We start from the raw sequence: 22,500 nt of genomic DNA, 5'->3' as shown, positions 1-22,500 counted from the left end.
GCCTGTACACCTTGTCAGTGCAAGGGGAGTCAAGAAGGTGGGCCGAAATTGCCTGAGAAAACAGACTGGCTCTCCACACGAGCGCTGGCAACGGGAGCTGAGTGATGTCTTCGCTCTCCAAAATGATTTTGTACCAAAGCACAAAAAAAAAAAACTTTTGCCTAATTCGAGCACGTCACCTGATAACCGTCCTTGGTGAAACTATGTCAGCCCCCAGGTAACATTGCAGGGGCGAGTAGACGCCCTGTTTGGCAGCGCGACCAAAGTGGCCTATATTTCCCACCGGATTTATTTATGTTTTCTGCAGTAATCAAATGTAATCTGTTAAAAAGACCACGGGGGACCGTAAAGCCTCTACCACGGCCATCAAAACACATCGAGTGAGAACTTTACCTCTAATTCAATTTTACAGTCCTATAATGTTCTGTCACTCCATGTCATATAAACAGATAAATAAATGAGCGACAGCCCTGTAAATATCTGGCAAGGGCTCGCAGGTGTTCCGTGAGGGTGACCACGGGAAAAACCTCGGTCTCATCGAGAAAGCCCATTGGCTCACAGGCGCTGCCAAGGAGTCGACACATTTCAGCGAGGCCTTGGATCTGACAGAAGAACTTAATTAATATGTAGAATTTATTGATCAGAAGATTGCTGGGAAATCATTGAGCATCCTCGGCTGCCTTTTAATCAGTAGGGAATAATAATAATTTAAAAAAAAGCAGAGAGCAATAAATATTTCAAATACACATGTGGTGAAAGGAGCTACAGGGGGGGGAAAGGAGGGGGAAAGGGAGGAAGTTTGAAACGTGAAAGAGAAATATGCAACGACGCGTTCAAAATAAATTGTGCAGCTTCAAATTCAGAAGGGCTGCAGGAGTTGAACCGTCCCACGCTTTAATGAAAAGCTGGAATTCAGAGACGCCCTCGTTTGCAGGCGTGCGGAAAAATGACCAACTTAATTAGCCACGGCCAGGAGCAATTAAAAGCGGGGCCCCGTCGACTGAGCTCTGGCGAGTCGGCGAAAGAGAATCATCCGGGCGAGCGCCTTGACCCCGCCGAGACGTTCCCCTCACAAAAACGGGAGCAGAGCGGGGCAGGGGCGGGGGGGGGGGGGCAGGGGGAGTTGTGCCAGAGCAAGGAGCAGTGGGAGTTTTCCCAGGTAATTTCCTTTTCATTATAACAGGCATAAAAGGCATTAGCAGTGAATGGCACTTCCTCTGTGCGCTGACTGGTGAGAGCTAGTGTGGTGAGCGGCGTGTTCCAGCAGACTGACTCTGAGAGAGAGAGAGAGAGAGAGAGGGAGGGAGAGAGGAAGAGAGAGAGACAGAGAGAGAGAGAAAGAGGTGGTAAGAGAAACAGAGGGACCTAAGCTTGGTAGCGGTCCAACTCTCCTGCCGTACGTCAGCCCATACTGCAGTAGCACTCTCTCCTCTCCGCTCCTTTTCGTTGCTCTCCTCTCCTTTTGTACACTCTGTAACTCTGTCCCCCTCCTTTTCAACCATTCCTTTTCTTTCTTTCTTTCTTTCTTTCTTTCTTTCTTTCTTTCTTTCTGTCATTCTTTCTTTCTTTCTTATCCCTCCCTTTTCTCTGTCATTTTTGTCTTTTCCCGTTTTCATTGGAGGCAGACACAGAGACAAAAAAAGCCCGGACTTGGCGAGGGTCCCTCCCAGCCAATAAAGATTGGCTCTGGCTTTTCTGCATGTCGCAGCACAGGTTTATTGTTGCTTTCCGACGATTTTCAGGGCTCCTCCAGTCAGCCCGCTAAGAAAAGCCGGACTCATAAAGGAGAACAAGAACGCAGTGTTCAAAATGGGGGTGTGGGGTGTGAGCGTGGTTATAATGTGGCATGGTTTGGGCGAGGAGGGGGGTGGGCACAGGGAAAATGCTTGGGCAAAGGGAAGAAGGCGAGAGTGAGAGAGATAGAGAGAGAGAGGGAGGGAGGGAGGGAGGGTAAGTGAACACACTGCCACTGAGGATGTTTTGAAAACTTCGCTCCAAAGAGGGGCGGTTGAATGGGGCCACACGCTGTGATCCTGACAAACACAACGCAGTCTGACACCTCATCAGGCCAAGAGCCCGCAAACAGCCCCCGGTCTCCCAATGCCAAGAAAGAACCGGGAATTAAGCCTCCAGTGCACTCCACCAAAAACATTCCCAATCACTCCTCAATCATGTGCTAATCGTGCCGTCACTGTCAGAGATAAAGTACCAATCCCAGAGACAGTTGATGTCTATTGGATGCAAAATATTTCCCCGCTGTGAAATTCAAAGACAGCTATCTCAATACTGTTGCTTTAAGGTGTGTTATTCTATTTTCCTCAGGCAGATTGACAATACAAGCATAATAAATGCTAATTGCCACACTGAAGGAGTGTTTAGAAGAGAAAAAAGTGTATTGTTGCATATTCATCTCTTATTCTTCTGTTTCTTCCTCAAATGCGAGGAGCTTGGTACTTGGCATCAATATTTACACAGAATGTAGGGGGGGGGGGGGTGCAAGTTTTTGAGAGTGAGCATATCATTTTCCACTTAGACGGCGGAGCTTGCATTTCCCAGTAATGATCATATTTGTTTGTATTGTGCATCTGTGAAAAGAAAAACACACACACACAAATACACACACACAAATACACACACCAAACACACTTGACCATGGGCAGCTTTGTTTACCAATCAAATCTAGTCGTTTATGCCTTTTCCCCTGGCTTCACTTCAGAGGCTAAGCGAAACAACTGACAGGTGAAAAAGGGGACACAAAAACACCTGGTCGTGGCGTTGCCCCAGAGACTCCGTTTCTCTCGAGCACTCATCTCGACATCGCTCTTCAAAAGAACAATCTCATCTCGCTAAAAACATGCCACAAGTCACGACACATCTGAACAGAGACCTTCAGGGACATGGCTCCCCACGCAATGTGTTGAAATCAGAATGCATGTGGAAGATAGCCTTTTCATCACATTTAACATTTCAATATTGTGTTGAAAAAAAAATACACAGCCTTGTTTTTGAAAGCCTCGCCAATTTATACATGAATAAGGACATATGACATAAAAACAACTGCATTTGAGCAAGATCGGAAAAATTCTTACAATGATAATACGAGTCCAAGAGTGTATTTTCCTCCATCTTGCACATGGTCACATCCAAGTGTTCAACAATAGCAAAAGTAGGCGCATACCATACCTGCAATATAGATCCCCCCCCTGCACTACTGTAACCACAGCTGCATCTGTGACTGCGGAGAGTTGTTTGTCCTAAGTATCCAGAATAATTCACAAAAAATATATACTCAATACACAAACGTGAAGCATTGCATACACACAGACACATAGACTGCATTTGAAACATACTGTAGGTCATAAAATGCTTGTAAGCCATGAGGGAAAATACTGACTGTCATCATGATTGTTGTAAACACTGCAATTACCGGTACATCATGGAGACGTTGATGTTGTGATTGTGTGACTATTGGATTGCCAAGTTCGGTTGCACCCTGATGTAATGATGCGTTTCTTCTGCACTGCACTCATTGTATAAGCAAGGTCAAATACGCGAAAAAAAGAAAAAGCCTGTCATGTCTCAGCATGGGTTTGAGCGTGCTGCACAGCCAAAAAAACCTTGAGTCGCTCACACTAGAGTGGCTGATTTTTTCTTTTAATGAAATAAATAAAGAAATCTTCAGCCCTCCACACACACACCCCCATCCCCCTCTCCTGTCGTGAAGGATTCCATCGTTAATCCATGGGCAGCAATTACCCTAAAGTCAGACTGGATATTCAGTTGCGCTCATATATCTGTCATTATTCTAAAACCCTCTGGTAGCAAGACACTGTGAGGCATGCTGCGTCCATGCCTGCTGTCAATCAACAAAATTGATATCATTTTCTCCCTCTCTTTTTTTAAACTTCTCGCTCGCTCGCTCACTCACCCATGCATCTAGGGGACAGGCATCAAAACATTAAATGCAACATGTAATAGAAAATAATAATGTGAGAAGTAATGAATGATTGTGGAGCCTCACTTGACAACTACACCCTCTCTCCTCCTTTAGCTGCATCCCTGGGACGTGCTTCCCTGCCGTGTGCTGCATAGAAAACATGGTACAGTTGAGATTATAGCATGACACACTGTGGAGAGAGAGGAGAGAGAGAGTGTGAGAGAGAGACAGAGAGCGAGAGAGAGGAGGCTGAGACAGTGAGCTTCAGGGTGAAGGTAGAAGAGCCTTGGGTAATTACAGTGAGCATGCAAGCTGCGGGATACTTTACTGAAAATGATAGTCCGAATGCCATGTAAAGTATGTGTGTGTCTGTGTGTGTGTGTGTGTGTGTGTGTAGGGGGCGAAGCATGACTCACGAGGAGTGAAGTCCTATTCAGATACACTTTCATGTGGTGTATGGCCACCGGGGCGCGTAGAGAGAGAGAGAGAGAGGAGTAGAGGAGAGGCCAGGGGGCTGCTCATGAATAACACATTTCTCTATAGTGCACATTTTAAGGGAAAGTGACTATTTAAAAGGATTCAAGGATTCAAAAAACTTTATTGTCTATCACATGGTAATAGAACATTTACTTGGGTTAGAGGCTCATAGGGATTTGGCTAAGAGAGAGCATAACAAAAAAATCCATAAATAATTAGATAAATGTGCTAAGCTGCAATTATCAGGTAGTGACAGTATGTGTTTTCCTTGTTTACCATTCATATAGCAGTGGGAATGGAAGATTATTTGTTCTCTTTGTAGCCAGAGGTGCTCTGAGCCATCTGCCTGATGAGAGCAGCTGAAAAGAACGTTGGAGGGGGTGTGAAGGATCCTTCATGCTTTCTTTCTACTGCATGAAGGTCTGAGAACTGGGTCTGAGAAGTATTAGTAATTTTGGCAGCATGCTTGATGATTCTTGTGAGTTTTTCCTTGCTTTGTTTTTGTCAAGACGTTGTACCAGGATGCAACACTGAACGTGAGGACTGATTCAATTAGTGACTACTATACCACTGTTGAAATGCCTTGTCTAACATTAAAACCTTCCAGGCTCCTCAGGTTTTTAGCTTTTTTAATAAATTCCATCAGCATGTTGTGTGAAAGACTGATTCTGGTTAATCTCTGGGTCCACACACTTATTAAAGATCTCAACCTGGGGTGCATTTCCCAAACCCATAGTTGCTAACCTGTTGCATTGCATTGCATTGCAACCAACAAAGTTAACTTAGTTAGCAACTATGGTTTTGTGAAACGTGCCCCTGTTTCGTCACCTGCCCATCCAGACTGAGAGGTTTGGAGAGGGGGGGTGTGGGGTGCCAGGTGTTCTGTTCCTCCCGAAACAAAGCACTTTGGTCGTGCTGATGTTCAATTCCAGGGAGCTTTGGACTGCCTGCGCACGGACAAGGAGTGCTCGTCATTCAGGTGGGCCACCAAGGCCTTGTCATCAGCATAATATTATTTGAAAAGTGATATTCCTGTTGTTGCAGGTGATTTCATTAGTGTATATAGAGAAAAAGATGGGTGAGAAGACACAGCCCTGTGGGACCCCAGTATTTAAAACAATGTTGATGGATGTAAGAGTGTGTGCCATGATTAAACATGATTTAAAACTGTGAGTCTGTGCACAACGACATTTATTTCACATAACTGCGAAATACACCAGCTTTTAATGTGGATCGCAGTGGGTCTACTCATTTGCAGCCACTTGCCCCCACTGCTTTATGGGAATTGTAGTAGGAAATCACATAGCAGGAATATTCCATGTGCTGCTCTTGCCTCCTGGGCACAAAGGTAATTGTTATGCATTTCAGTATGTACACAGTCACATAATTTTAAAGTGTTAGTTCATCTAGTTAAAAGGATCCTGTTTATTGCTCTACAGCATGACTCTGTCCATCTCAGGCAATCCCCACTGTTGGACATTATCAAAAGCAATTTCATTGTTATCAAAAAATAATATTACCTCAGGGCTTCCAGCCAAGCCGGAGTGCATAAACTCACTATACAAACACAAACAATGGGGGGAAATACTTCTTCAGAGCTTATTCTTATTTTGCCTTCCGCATGGCAGCACTAGAGGTCTGATAATGAGAATGAATCGACGTAATAACAAGTAGAATCTCAGCATAGGTGAACTGGAGAGAGAACTGTGTCAAGGAGGACCAATGTGGGCTTTTTGAGACCTACATACTGTAGCATGGAAAGGAGCCATGCATCAGCTTAAGATTTCATCACAGAGAACTTGGAGAAATTAGATTGCCGTTGCCTAACATATCTTATTTATCTACCTTTTAACTCACAAGTAACTGTTTCAACAATAGCAACCACAATAAAGTCTACACTAGCTCTATCTCAATCATGATTTACCTTCTAAGAATTAGATCTCCATGTTAGCGCAGTATCTGTGGCCTGATTTGACACCATCCATTACCGTATGTACACTTTTGCGTGGCATTGCATTTGACTAATGCAATATATACAAAGTTATTACACATCGGTTGCAAACAACACTTGTTCAAGCTTAGCAACGGCCTCTTGCATATACACATATGTACATTTATGCAAATGCATGCAAAGTGCTCCATTTTCCACAAGCCTGTTATCTTAAGATCAAAGGTGCATCCCCTGAAAGACAAGGAGGAGGCGACAAAAACGCTTCTCTCTGTGACAGTTCCGCTGCAAAAACACGTTAGTATTGAGAGGACATTAGAATAATCTCATCGCCCGTTTTCTGATCAGCGGACCATTGCAAACTGTGGGAGCCGGGGCCTCGTTTAAATGCCGAGCCCATTCGCAGCCCACCTAGGAGTGCTTATTAACAATTAGATATGATGTTGCGCACATTAACCAAATCAGCAGTGTTCAAACGTCTCTTGCCGCAGCGCATGAATTTTGGCTCCCAGATATCTCTCTCTTTTTTTTTTTGCCTTTGGAGTGCTGCTGATGGTAACTCGGGAGGAGCTGGCAAGAAAGCGAGGAGTGAGATTTATCGGGGAGCTTCATCCCCAGGCAAACTGAAAGGAGAGTGTGAGGCAGAGGTGTGTGAGTGTGTGTGTGTGTGTGTCTGTGTGTATGTGTGTGTGTGTGTGTGTGTGAGCAGAGGGGGACATTCACATGAGAGTTGCCACTGCATGGTCAGTGTCTGTCCATTGACTGCCTCATTTATAAAACAATCTCCCGTTTCCGCCAACAGACTAAAGGAGAGAGAGAGAGAGAAATAAATAGGAAGAGGAAGAAAGAGGGGGGTAAGGAGAGAGAGAAAAAGAGAGGGGGAGAGGTAGAGTGAGAGCACACAGGAAACAGGGGAGGAGAGGCAGAACCAGTCAGAGCCAGCAAAATCTGCAGAGGGTGTAACGAATTCACCCAGAATGGAATTGCGGCAGATTGTTGTTATGGAGTTAGACACCAGGGAAAGAAGCAGCCAACTAGTTGCCAGGGCTAAGTCTAATAAAAGAGAGACAGAGCGAGAGAACGCATAAGAAGGAGGGGAGGGAAGAGGGAAATCAGAAGGAGATTCACTCGTGCACTCAATATTGCATAATTAATGGAATGGACCTCTAGCCTGAATCTGCTATCCCACAAGTTTTTGTTACATTCTTTGTGGTCTGCAGACATTTGATGGTGTTGGCACTGTCGCTAACAACCATTGGTCAACATTATATTTCATGCTATTGGATCAGCTCAATGTAAAAGCTGAGGATGCTTATTCTTAAACCACAGGCATTGGGCACATCAAGCTCCCTAAGACCTATAGTAATGGGTTTCCATGACTTTCTCCATGTGACTGAAATAACATGTGCTGTCATGACATTGATCTCACGGCCATTTTCTCTCTCATCACTCTAACCAGTAGCCATTGTTTGCTAATTGGTCCACCAGAAGACCAGCCAAAGCTGAGTCTCAACTGATGGCTCCCACATAATATCTGAGCAAAGACTGAGATGAAGAAATCTGCCAGCAAAAGACAAGTGGACCTCTGAGAGAGCAACAGAGATTTGCAAACAGACGCAATATGATCTGGAGTATTTAGATAGATCAGACTGGATTGTGGCACACCACTGCGTACATATGTTCCGGTCATATTTCTTCATTCTCCTCGGTTGCAATCCTCCTGGAGTGGCAATCAGATGTCACATTTATTTGCCATTAGGAAAAATCACTGCCATTCATTCAGAGTTCTCTGTGAGTGCAAATTCATCATTATAATTTATGCTAACTGCTAACTGGGAAAATCACTTACAATAACAAAGAACAGGTGCCAGGTCCACAGAAGAGACCTGCTTCAGACATGTACTTTACACTAAGTCCTGGCCTTCGACAACGTCCAGACCTGCAATAGCTCTTTCAAAATAGAATTGTGTGTAGGGAGAATGACATTTACACAATGGTTTTTTTTTAAAGTAAAGGGCAAAGCAAGAGACCATTAAAGTTGGCTCAGCTTGAGTATTGATCAGCATCTTCCAGTTCTTATCATCAATGCTGCCCCACTGTGATCGATGTGGAGCTAATATTATATTCCACTACAGCCTCTGCAACTCAAATTATGTCTAGAGGAGCCAACGCAGCAGGACGTAATTGTATAATTGAGACGCCAATTGATCAATCCTTGATTAGTCCCTGAAGTTGATACAGTTGCTGAAGGCTTATTGTCAGCCTCATCACAGTACAGCTGGATCTGAAGTGACACTTTTTGTGTGATCCCTTTGCTGATATATCCTGAACATATATTCAAATTCAAGTTAAAAATGGTTGTTTTTTCTCTCTCTCTCTCTCTCTCTCTCTCTCTCTCTCTCTCTCTCTCTCTCTTCCAAACTTCGATTTTAAAAGTAACGCAAAATGACCCTACAGGGTGCCAGTTAGATAACACAATCACAGCATGTGGCCACAACCGCATGTTTTTATTACACTCTACACCAGGGGAACTCCAGCATTAGCTTGTAATCCAATTCCTTCGTCAAGACAAAAAAAAAAGAAACATTCCATTAGCCAGTGAACACACTGCAGGTAGAAACATCAGAGTCCTGGAGTGGGGGAATTAAGTCCACAAGAAGTATGGGAATGAGATCACTGCTGGTAATTATTGTTTGAGCAGTGCCGTAGCCCTAGCCTTTGGGCATCTGTAACAATGCTGTAGCAATCAGTGCTAGCAGCCATCACTGTCAGAGCTTGATGCACTCAGAGACAGCAAGAGAGAGAGAGAGAGAGAGAGAGAGAGAGAGAGAGAGGCGGGGAGAATTGAGAGAGAGAGAGAGAGAGAGAGAGAGAGAGAGAGAGAGAGAGAGAGAGAGAGAGAGACAGACAAGAGCAGGACTACTACTCTCAGAGCACTGAAGCCTCTTACAGCTGTGCTTCAGCTCTCTGCCGTTATATGCCTGACGTACCAGATAGCAAGTCTGCGAATGGGGAAAAAAAAGACTTTCTGTACTGTACCTGCAGGATATTACTTCTCCTTGGCAAAGGTTTGATGGTTTGAGTGAGTGAGCAGCAGAAAGAACGAGATATATAGATAGGTAGAGAAGGACACAGAGGAGCTCTTGTGAGTTTCTACAACCCTCCTACATCTCTCGGATTTTTATTTTTGAGAAATCTTTGCGATGGGTGTATGTGTGCTTTTCTTTCCTGAAAGCTGGACAGGATTTTCTGCAATTAGGCAACAAGAAAGACAGTAATGGCCTCCTCCATGTCTCAATCCAATCCCTGTCGAAAGCTCATTATCAACAACACATATAATCCTGAAAATTGGCTACAAACGCCCGCCTGACTGTCGAAGGCACTCCTCAGAACATTCACAGGCTTGAATGATTCCGTATTTATCTTTCTTTTCTAAGGCGCATGGCTATGATCCCTTTTTTTTTTTCTTTGCCCTGGATGCGGGATTTCCCTGGCTAAATGAGCGTATCAGCAAGTCACAGGAAATAAACAAACCCAAATGTCGAGCCGACTGCGACACAATGCCCTGGCTCGTCTTTTAATCACTGGCTACTCATCCTCTTTGTTTACCCACAAGCCTTTGCCCCCAAAAAATCAATTGATACCAAATGTCTCGTCCAGATTTCAGACAGAAAGTGCTGCAAAACAACAGCAACAAAATGCACGCCACTAGCAATATCTAAGCTACATCAGCAGTATGTAAATTGAACTGAACAACATAATTGTAATCAGCTTTGTACCTACAAACAACAAAACCAAAAGGGCATTTAAAATGTCCATTAGTGTAAACAAATGAGTGACCACTGCATAACCGCTCCTATTATCAGGTTACGATTAGAGTGTACTCTGAAATTAGAGTCTACTCGTTCACTCTTGATGTTGGCATCATGTAATTTTCAGATGTACGCTATGTCAGGGGACACATTAGCAGCTCATAACAGCTTTGGGAAATTACCCGTTTAAACGTGAAGTATATTAGATAACTGTGAACACATTGACACGAAGATGGCAGCTGACTTTGCCAAGGATCAGGATCAGGGCCAGATCTGCTGTATGCTAAACAGCTGTCAGGCTTGTGAGTCTGACATACATACAACTGCTGAAGCAAATAGGCACTATGACGCAGCACAACACGATACTGAACAGCGAATCTGAAATTGGCACTACCGTCAATCATAAAGGCGTAACTCCAGCTTGATGGCATGGCAGAGGTTCACTGTGTCATTCTCATCTCCTCTCTGATATTTCGGATGGACACTGAGAACGTGGAGTGATGGTGGCCTTAGTGGCTTAGAGATGGCTGAGACAGAGATAGAAGACAAATGCATTAGTTTAATTAGTGTGGTGAGTGATCAATCATGGCTGTGTGCTTAATGAAACTGCACAAGTGTGTTTCAGTCATTTAGAGCCATTGTTCAGACTGAATGCTTTGAGGAGAAGTTAAGAAGGGTTTTTTTTGCCTTTAATTTGGAAAAAGACCTCATTTTCAACCTCCAATCTGCTGGCACAAGAAAAGTGTCCCTGCTGCTTCACGTTCAAACTCTTTTCATTTTAATTACAATCAATGGTAACTTCAAGAAGACTATTTCTTTGCCAAAATAGCAACCCACAGAACATCATTAATGCTCCTATTATTCAACTTCACACTATTTTTCTGTGAGAAAGATACAGTACAAGCTTGCATTTCACAAGTGCATAATAGTTGTTTTTTCATGACACAACTTAACTCTACTGAGACTACACAGTGGCACATCTCTACACACTTAAAACGAATGTGTTGAAAACAACACAACTTGCGTTATTTTTAACACATCTCTGTGTCCAGATAGGGACAACACAGTTTGTGTTGTTTCCTTTTTTTATTTTTTACACAATATGTGTTTAAACGAACACAACTTGCGTTCAAAACAACCCAACTTGCATTGTTTTTTTTAACACATCTTTTGTGTCCAGACAGGGACAACACATTGTTTTAAGAGTGCAGAAAAGCTGGAGAGCAGTCCTAATCTTGCACATCATAGTCATGCCCACACAGGAAAAAAAGGTACCTGTACAGTACTCAGTACTCTTGGGGAAGGGGGGTTAAATAGGTTGCAGCTTCCGTGATTTAGCCAATGATTAACTACACACGAGGCTTCGCTCATGGGTGCGCCACTTGTCACAGGAGCTTGCAGTGAATTGTAGCCCGCTGATGACAGGTCAACACAGATGACAAAGCACCACTGCCAGGGGAAACTAACCTGGTCTGAACAGAGACGACGAACAGAGCGGGGAGAAATAAAACACAATCCAATGTAGAAAGACTGGAGGACAAAAGGCCTGAAATGAGACAGTCATGGATGCCAAGCACTAGGATTGTCAAAGAACATTTCTAACCAACGTTGAGAAAATATTTAATGCTTTGGCGAATAACCCATGAGGGAAGGGCAGGGCATGGCTGATGAGGGATGCTCTTGCACCACAACAGCCCTCTCGTCTGGCACTCATCACAGGGTTTTAAATGTTCCGAGACACAGGCCTGTCATGTCCTGTCAGTCTTGGGCTATTTCTCCCCAATCGTTCGTCAGGGCAGATTCCACATCATGAGAAACCTTGGGAGCGCAAACGTTGTGAAAGGGAGAGAATGAGAAGAGAGAGAGAGAGAGAGAGAGAGAGAGAGAGAGATAGAGTCTTTCTTGTGGAAAAAGAAACATTTCGGTATTGATTATGAGATGTGGAGACTGGACCTCAACATCTGTTGTGCATTCCATGCTTACAGCTAGGCTGTCTAGCGAACATGTCAAATCATCTCGCCTAAGCGTTCCAACGATGATTTCCTGTCAAAGTCCAGAGAAAGAAGAAGGCAATTTATCGGTGCATTCTCTGTAAAAACAGATCAAACGACTACTGAGATTGGCCATGGTCATTTCCATTTGCCCTATTCACGAGGAGCAATGGAACAAACCACAAATAACATCATGCCAAGCTAATGAGAATTATGAACTTCCAAAGGCAAAATATCAGTGAATCACTACAATTTGTTTTAGTGAAGGCTGGAAAACCTATTAAAAGAATAATCAATCAGTATGAGTGTAGTTTAAATAGCAAACTGGGGAATTAATTTAAGCATTTCATATATGGACATATAACATCAAATACCCATACATCAGCCTGAAATGATGACAGCTCGCTACTCTGCTATATATCATTGACAAAAGATAATGACATGCACAGAATCCACATGCAAGCCTAGCCAGGAGCTAGATTGGCCTCGGAAATTATATGTTGGGGAAAATGTTTATCTTCAAAGACCTGATGGTGGTCTAAAAGGCTAATAACTGGCCAGTTTCAAGTTTACAGATAATCTTTGCCATCTTGTTATTGCCATCCCAGTAGAGTAGTTGTCTGCCAATTAGTTGTCTGCCAATTTACCATGGTCTCAGTCATGTAATGCTATTACAAAGCCGCAACCAGACCCCTGGGAGCAGCCGCGGGTAATAAATCTCCACATTGATCACCTTTTTGCAGCAGTGAGGCAGGAGCGTCTCTTTCTCTATCTCTCTGTCCATCTCGTCCTTTCTATCTCTCTCTCTGACTCTCTCTCTCTCTCTGTCTCTCTCTCACACACACACACACACACACACACACACACACACACACACAGTAAATAGACTGTAATACAGAAGCACCTCACATTCTCCTCTCCTACAAATGATGTCCCTCTACATCACCCTACAGCCACCTCTCTCTCTTGTGCGTGTGTATGTGTGCGTGTGCGTGTGCGTGTGCGTGTGTGTGTGTGTGTGTGTGTGTGTGTGTGTGAGGCAGGAGGAGAGACAGGAAAACGAGCATGTTTGCACGTGTAACCATTGCTCAGTGAAGACACATGGCTCTGAGCCAAACAGCTGGATTATCGCTCTTTCAAATGATCCTGAGTACTAATTATTATCATCACGATCATTATCATCATCATCATGATGAGGGGCAACCAGCTTAAGGAGTCAGAAGCAAGCCTGATCAATACAGTGTAATGGCCATTTAAGAACACTAAACACAGCCTTGAGAGGACAAAAACATGCAATTCAACCATCATAGCACAGGAAATACTCTGCCTCTTATTCTGTCAGATGAGAGGGTCAACGAAATAGAGAGGAGAGCAGAGAAAGAATGGAAGCAGCAAGGCGTCAGCATGCAGATGGAGCTGAGGGTAGATTATGCCTTGTGGAGGGGGGAATCAATACCACAACTGGTTGGAAATTGAAGGAATTGACCCAGGGGGAGAATCTAATTATAAATTAATTTGCGGAATAGATCCCCAGCTTGAAAACTGGCGCGCACACATTTTATTTGTTCCAATTGTGTCGCCATATGCTCGCAACAGCAAGTCCCCCTGCAGTGCCAAACTGCGCCAGACATTCAGCGTCGCCGAGAGGACGGGTACCGCTGACGTTCTGCCGAAGCCCGGGAAGAAACTCTGGGCTACTTGGGGTGCTGCGTGGGAGCGAACCCTGTTCCGGCCCAGATCCGTTTCAGAACCGCACGACGACTAAGTGCCTCTGTAGCTAACTATTTACCCGATAAATCGAGGCGTACCCTGCAAGCCTTTCCCTGTTTCATTTTCATTATTAATGTATTATTCATTGATGCATGCCCCTCGCCGCTGTAGGTAATTTCATGGGAGCATTGCAAACATAAATATTCTGTATGGTTGACTTCGAAACCCCAATTCAGTGCCTCTGGCACAGCGCTCACAGCTAGCGCCGGGGTGCTCCCAAACACACAGCAGTAATACTGCAGTGTCCTCTCTCTCTCTGTGTCTCTCTCTCTCTCTCTCTCTCTCTCTCTCTCTCTCTTTGAGGTCGTTCAGTGTGACTGCCATGCGCACTTGCAAGCCCGTACTCTGCAAGGGCACCTCACCTCGTCTGTGTGGGTACAACCTCCCCTTGTCGCTCGCTGACAGTTCAGCGCCATATTTAACATCCTTTAATATCAATTACAAAGTCAAGTGAACAGCCATAATTGAATTTGTGTGGCGCTGACATCCCTTGTTAGAACTCACTGTCGTCGCCAATTAAAGGCCTCTTCGTTTTATTGGTCAATCTGTGAGTGGCCACGTTCAGGTCCGAGGCAGAGCGGCTCACCCTGTCTGGGGCTGATGAACTAGTTGTGACATCCTCTCCCTCCAACTCTTTAAAAGTCAGCGGAGCCGGAGATTTTAAAAGGATGTTGGAAAACTCTAGGCACTGTTTCCGACAGAAAACAAGAGACCGATCTCTCTCTCTCTCTCTCTATCTCTCTGTCTCTCTCTCTCTCTCACACACACACACACACACACACATATGCACATACATACAAACAGCAAAGCACAAAAGCATATAAGCACTGCAGTAACTAAATACACTTTGAAACTGTATATGTCAACTCAAACATAACAGATTTGAAACAGTCTAATGGGAACTGCTGACTAACTTGCACTGCTAGCTGCTTTGTAAAGATCATTCAATCAGCTTTGATAAAGTGGGAACTATAAGCGATGCCATTATCCTCCACTGGCAAACACCATTTGCTCGGAGTGAATAAATTCTGCATGTGGGAGACGGGTATGCGGGGAGCAGCTGTCAATCACCGGGCGCCACAGCAATGCTCTGAATGTCAACCCACAAAACAAACCCTAAAAAAAATGTTAGTTTGTGTTTCAATTAGAGGACTCCACAATAGCAAATGTTTAAAACAGCAAACAAAAACAAAACAAAAACAAACAAAAAAAGATTATCGCACTGGGTGGTCCATCAGTTCAGAGCACATGGCAATCTGCACTGACAAAAATTTATTAAATAAACTCAATTAAATTATTACAGCATTCGTTGTTGCTTTCTTCTCCATATTAGCTGGTATTTGCCTTTGTACCACACACATGACAGAACATAATTTGTCACAGAGACATAATCAAGTCTGCTGATGAAATTTGCCCCTAAAGAAATCTCTTTTGGGGGGGCGGTGTTAGTGCTTTTAAGAATCTTCAGCCTGTCATCTTTGACGTGCAGCCATGTGATCTTTGACCTTCCCAGCATGGGGGGGTCATGTAATCTCCCTGAATTTATCGGCATCACTGTCATGGGATTTGAGGGAACGAAGCTAAGGGAATCCTTGCTGAGGGCAACACGTGTGATATTCATGAAGTAATCAGCGTGAGCCAACAAAGAAACACCAATATCAAATACTACGAGTGACTGATGTTGGCAGTATAATACCCTTTTACATTAATGACAACCTAATTGAATTTTCTGAGGAATCGTCTTTCCACTTACATTTATTAGATAAAATTAGCATTGACTGAATTTGAAGATGAGAAAACCAGTCTGACCTCAAGACGCAGTGCACATACTCTTATAATTAACTTCTCACTTAAAACGCAGTGTGGTTCAAAACTGGAAGAAAAATGAATTGAGCTTTTTTAACGGAACGAAAAAAAGAAAAAGGTTGCACCACCTTGAGCCCTATGAAGTCAGGCGAGTCTGAATCAGGATGTTCCTGTGAAGATTTTGGGGAAATAAGACGACTGCCAAACGAGATGAATGCCTACCTATTGTGTTTGTGTTCAGACAGAGAAATACAATGAAGAAAAAAAGACACTGGCGGCTCAGCAAGCAGCAGTGTGGTTCATCAACCATTGTGTGAATATCAATGTTCATTGGATTCCATTCAAAAATTTTGCGACAGTTTATCACTCAGTATGGTAATGGCAAGTTGCATTAGCAGAATGCCTCAACATCCGATTTTCATCATTCAACATGCTTCTGAGCGACTCTCTCCTTCCCATCACAATGTGAGACCTGGAAAAAATGGCACTGTTCAGACAATAAGGATTGCAATTAGCGTGCAAGATGAAAAACACAAACATTTTCATTTTAACTAGAAATTCTCCATCTTAAGGATGCTTCCTTTTAAATTTTTACTTTTACTATGTTGTAGATCTAAAGTAAACTCAAAAGGTGACGCACAGTGAGCTTGTTATGCTTTTTAGTCAATATTTCATCCAGAAACTGTTTCAACTGTTTTGGAAATATTCTTTTTGCAACATCTCTTGATCAAAAGGAATGGAGCAAATAAACTGAAAAGCGGGGAAATAAGGTCAAAGAAGAAAATCAAAAAGTTATCCCGTCCTGTTTCACAGGAAAAGTGGGGGGAAGGGAAACAGTTAGAAGTGAATATAGCCTCGTGGCAGTGTCAAACGTATCTCATTCTCTTTCATCACAGTCATTTTATCTGCCGTTACCTGCCTTTACGGTGCCACACAAAACCTTCCCAGATATCCCTTACTCTGAAAGGTTATATCCTTAAGCTAAGTAAACACTCTGCACTCAGCTGATAACGTTTCCATGCACGTGGGCTACTGTACATACATACAAACATACATCTTCATTCTTATTGAGGAAACGATCGTAGCCTTTAAGCCATTACGCTGCACCTATGACATGGACTCGTCAAGCGCTCGTCATCTGTGACCGTTCCCCTCCATTTTTTTCCCTCTCCTTTGACGCACCCAGCATTTGCTGCATTAGTAAAATTATAATTGCTCTCTCCGGTCAGCCATTTCGTCCATATCAGCAGGCAGGACGTTTGACAGGGGCAGACAGGTGAGAGGGCCGGGAAGTGCCCCTTTTCACGAGCCGCGTTGAGCCCGGAGGGGACTGCGTGCTGATGACAGTTATGAGAAGCCATGATCAGCACGCAAGCATTGCCACCACCACCACCACCACCACCACGCTCGTTCCTTTCAGCCAATAAAAATTCCTCGGGAAGGGGAGGACTTTGATAGGGGAATTATAAATACACACAACGCAAGGTTGAGATGTATTAAAAATTCATCGTATGGATACGTGCCCCCCCCCCCCACGCATAATAATATGGAAGCAGACTGGCAAATCAATGTAGAGCGGTGTGATGGATTGAGTTGTGTAGGAAGACTACTGTACAGCACCATCGCCATAAGCCACACAAGGCTTTCACTGGATACGGAACCTGAGATAAGAATAAGACCCAGGGGGATAGAGCTTCTGTGGATACCACCACCATCAAAGAGAATCAGCATAGAGAAGGCAGTGGATGGATATGGTCCATAAATATGGGTGCCTGATGAACCTTAGTACCGTGAGATTATAGGGGTAGGAAAGTCTGTGACTAAATGTAGGGTATAGATTCTATACTATAGAATATTCAGATCTGGCTAAATACCTAAAATGAATGAATGAATGAATGAATGAATGAATGAATGAATTCGGGAATGTAGTTTTATGAATTCCTAACATACAATGTGTAATATGAATAAACAAACATGTAAATGTAAATCAGGTTTAAAGGCCAATTATACCTGCGTATACATGGAATTTTGGTCTCTGCATTTATCCCATCCGTAAATTAGTGAACAAACAAAGCACACAGTGAACACACAGTGAGGTGAAGCACACACTAACCCGGAGCAGTGAGCTGCCTTGCAGCGGGGAGCAGTGAGGGGTTAGGTGCCTTGCTCAAGGGCACTTCAGCTGTGGATGTGGGCATGGGAGAGCAGTGCTCAACCACTTACCCCACCCACATTTTTCCTACTGGGTTGGGGATCGAACTGGCAACCCTTCGGTTACAAGCCCGAAACCGGCACAGCTGCCCCACATATAAACAAGCGTGGTCAAATATCCTCTCTGCCGGAGATTCACAGAAAGGCGACGTGATTTATGGAGAAGCCGTCGCTGGCCCTCTAATAGGCGGTGGAGAACAATAGAGAGCGATCCGGACCAGCCAGTGTGGAGGCTCCATTTATTACGAGCCAACTTTGCCAATCCCTTCCCCGCCCGGGCTGCCATGCAGCCAACCACCTGGGAGCACGCCCAAGGGAGCGCTGACAAAGAACACAGAGTTAAGCCTAGCTAGCGCCCACAGCTAAAGCATGTTGTCCAACCTACCCAGGAGTTGTGGAGGGTGGGGGTGGGTGTGTGTGTGTGTGTGGGGGGGGTAGGTTGGGGGAAGAGGATAATAACGCGAGCAGTGAAATAAAAAGTCAAGCGGATGTGCCTCAGTTGGACTTTGTGTCGCAGTTATTTTTCTCACAGAACGTTTCTTGTTTTTTTTTGTTTTCTTTAATACATAAGCTCCAGTGAGTACCTCCATGTCCAACAGTCTACTGGGGCCTGTTAACGAAAGAGTGGTCCCTGAATGGGTCCCACAGTACCCAGGAGGAGGAGAGGGCAAAAACGCCAGCATTTGATTAATGGGTTACATGCTTTCCTGACCTTTCTGTCTCATTTTTTACAGGGAGTAAATACCATAAAAGGTCACCCAATGACCCAAGAGTGATTGAATCTACATGGTGGCATATATGGATGGTTGTTGGTGGTCCTTTTAATAACCTATAGACATCCACGAGTGGTCTTGGAACAGAGTCAATTGAATTGTAGCTAATTGCATCTATTTATATGAATTTTCCATCTGCCATACAATGTTGTTTCCTCTTAAAATGCCCAAGAACACTTGACCTTTCACATAAGCAAACTACGTCCATTTAAAACATCTTTTTTGATACTAATATATGTATGTTATTAATGCATTCTCCATGTGAGCCCCTTGAGGTCAATGAACGGGGTGAAGCATTTGACTACTCCTGAAAGACTCTGCAGTCTCTTTCCTTCCCCACATCCAATGCGTCACTGCGCCACCTTCAATGTGTCTCCCCCACCTCCACACACACACACACACACACACACGCCCCACATTAAATGTGTTCCCACGCGACACATCCAATATGCCACCCCGTGGCTTCCCGCTGCTGCAGATTAGAGCTGATAATGGCGACGTGGTAGGGCCCCGTTCCACGTGAGGAGAGGGGCCATCTGTCCCCACGGCAGGGGCTCCAGCCACCTTTCTGTACCTCGCTGCTCCGGGCCATTACCAAGACTAGGACGAGAAAGGGGACGAGGAAGAGGAGGAAGAGGAGGAGGAGGAGGAGGAGAGGCCTTGGGTGCTTCGTGTTGTTGCTGTCAACAGCAAAGGCTGCGGCACGGTTAGACTAAAAAGCAGAAGCTCAGACTGGCAACGTTTTCTATTTTTGCAGCAGAAGCATTTGGCCACACGTTTTAGTGGAGGGGAACGGGAATCAATTAGCCAAGCGAGGGTGACCTACTTTAACAACAAACACGCTGCAAAAATGCTACCTTAGGGACGGTCAGATTCATCAAAAACATCTTCTTTTTACTCTCATTCTTCTACACGGATCTCTCCATCTATTTGAAATCTGAATTTAACAAGACTATCTATCTATCTATCTATCTATCTATCTATCTACAGTATCTATCTATCTATCTATCTATCTATCTATCATATATACTTGTAGATAGACAGATAGATAAGCAGATAGACACATAAAAAGATGGATGGATAGACAAACAGATACAACAGGACCAGTTACCCTTAGCCCAACAGTCTGTCAAGTGGAGATGGAGTGTAGAGACATGCCATCTGAATCAGATCCTCCTCTGCTGCAGCTGGTCAGTCTTCCTACCCCCTCATCCCCCCATTGCCCCACCTCTTTCTCCACCCTCCACTTACTCCTCCACTGCCCACTCACCCACCCCCTACACCTGCCCCTCCATCACCCTCTAGACCACCCCAGCAGCCAGCAGACGGGCTAATATCCCTGTCTGTCTATCTGTCTGCCTGTTTGTGTGTCTGTCTGTCTGTCTGTCTGTCTGCCTGTCTGTCTGCAGACACCATCTCTCTCTCTCTCTCTCTCTCTCTCTCTCTCTCTCTCTCTTTCTGTCTCTCACACACACACACACACACACACACACACACACACACACACAGTCACCCGGGACTAAAAAGGTGTCCGCCGGGCTTCAGCGGCCATTACAGAAAGTCACACATTAGGTGGAGGGAGGTGGAGGGGGCCAGACGGCCATGGGTGTGTGTCCGAAAGATGAGCTTCTCCAACAGGCTTGTTTGTCAGTGTCACTGGGTGGGTAGACACCTTGTCTGACTAATGCGCTAACCTTGGATTTTTTATTTTATTTCCCTTTTTTGAACACTTGAATGTTCAGAAATGCTTTTTAACACCTCCTGCCCATGCTCATACCCCAAACAAAGCACAGCCTAAAAAGAAATGATTGAAATATTACTGCCACTTCAATCCATTGATAAGAAAACCCTGAAAATACCAAACCAAGTCCACACAAAACATAGTAGATTAACAACCCAGTGTTTGTCTAGCTGTGAATCCAAATTAATTTTTAAAAAAAGTTTAAAAAATAATTTCAGTTGATCCTGTCTTTGGTAGACTGATTCTGGATCAGTTCCAGACATAGAGCTCAGACCAAAACAGGGGTCTATAAAGTACTTTGGAGGTGAAGGGCAAGTGGTGCCCGCTCAAGTGCACCGGTCCCAGCGCAGTACAACAGAGCACAGCAGAGCAGAGCAGCCTTACCTGATCCTCTCTTTGACACCACTTTCAAGCTCCTGATGACAGTAGCGTAGAGCAGGATCTGCAGAGGGACGGGAGCTTTCATTTTTCACCTGTCCTTGAGTCCTGGAGGAGGAAACAAATAGAGAGGGGGGGGGAGAGAGGGAGAGAGTCAAACAGGTGTCAGGAGTTCGACACGGCTGACCAAACAGCTGTCCTCTCACTGAAGCAGACAGTTCAGACAATTTCAAAGAGAAAGAGGAGCCAGGTGACCATCCTATACAAAAGAGCATGACTCAGCAGAAAAAAGGGAGACAGGTCGAAATGAAATTATTTTCTTGAAAATGACATGGCAAACCATATTTCAGGTAAATCAGGTTTAAAGCAGTAAAGGTTGATATCTGCAGCTATCTCATTGTTGCTTTGCTGTTGAATTGTTAACTAATTACTTGTGCCTTAATATCTTCAGCAAAATAAATATTCAATGGAATTTCTGAAACCCCATGTCGTCATGTCAGTCCACAAACCACATATGCATTTCAGTCTAAATGTAACTACAATGAGATAATTCCATATCTGTGGACGTATGTAGGATGCAGAAATAGGGATGACCACATATGGCCTTAACAATGCTGCCCATTCATACAGGCTTTGCAGCATGTTGTTGCTATCCTCTACGGAAAGATCAAAGGGTCATTTTCATAACCAAGTGCACAGACTGGAGAAATAACGTCAATCTAAAATTACACTCATCCCCAAATGTTCAAATGAAGTTGCCATTGTGAGAGATGAACACAGAATTAGACTGCTGAGTACAGAAACGAGAGAGAAAAAAGGATGTCCTTGCGAAGCTCTCATGACGTGAGCTTGACGCAGCTGTGGAGTATGGGGATGGGATTAACACTTCCAGTGTCAGTATGTTCAGCGATACGTCTCTCTCTATCGCTCCCTCTTTTTTTTCCATTTTTTTTTCTCCTCATGTTTTGTTCCTAACTGCACACATATGCCAGCAATAAAATTACAATTTCTGTTACTAGTTCCAGTCATTCTTCCAGGAATGTTTGTCGACTGCCAAAAAGCATTCGGGGGAGAAACAATGCCAGGGATTCTCGGCTCTTTTGTACCGCAGTGAGCCTCCATGGCTCATCTGCCAGTGTGTGTGTCGCCGTATTTTCTCTCCCCACTTCTGTTCGAGCTTATCGCCCTCCACCCACACGCACGCCCAACAGCCCACATGGCGGAGGGGAGGGTCAGGATGTGTCATTTGGCTTGCTGGGCACACGCTGGTGATGTTCAGCCCTGCGCGCTCATTGTCTGCCGACAACTGTGTGGCGCAAGTCATTTTCTAGAGGTAAAAATAAGCAGCATCTGCGCTAGGCTAGGCTAGTGCCTATCTGCCTGCTAGCCTGCCTGCCGACTTGCATTTGCAGTGAATGAGGCCTTGTGAGAGTGTATGACTGACAAAAATGTGACAAGGGTGTTCTGTCATGAAATCCACTTCACCCCCCCCCCCCCACTCTGTCACAACCACCACTAGCTACCCCTCCCCACCGAGAAGGGACAAAATCGGACTAGGGCACATTCGCTCCTTGGAGACGTGAAAGGGCCATTTGAGAAAAGGCCTGTCACCTTAATTGACACGTTCACCACCATGTTGAAAAACTTTGACTTGAC

At 44.4% G+C, this 22,500-nt stretch overlaps 1 protein-coding gene across 2 annotated transcripts in view; it reads right to left on the bottom strand.

Annotated features, from left to right (window-relative positions):
• The window catches only part of il1rapl1b (interleukin 1 receptor accessory protein-like 1b), a 285,665-nt gene extending 264,733 nt beyond the window's left edge, over nt 1-20,932 (bottom strand). For both annotated transcript variants that reach the window (XM_076303234.1, XM_076303235.1), the window contains exon 1: nt 20,851-20,932. In XM_076303234.1, coding sequence (XP_076159349.1) covers nt 20,851-20,932 — 82 coding nt within the window. The remainder of the gene's footprint in view (nt 1-20,850) is intronic.
• Between the last annotated feature and the right edge of the window lie 1,568 nt (nt 20,933-22,500).

The sequence above is a fragment of the Alosa pseudoharengus genome, unplaced genomic scaffold (assembly GCF_046254945.1).
Source record: "Alosa pseudoharengus isolate Yale_2024_CS ecotype anadromous, Long Island Sound unplaced genomic scaffold, YU_APseudo_1.1 YU_APseudo_1.1_scf_24, whole genome shotgun sequence".
NCBI classification, from domain to species: Eukaryota; Metazoa; Chordata; class Actinopteri; order Clupeiformes; family Clupeidae; genus Alosa; species Alosa pseudoharengus.
This window is presented reverse-complemented; position numbering and strand designations above follow the sequence as displayed.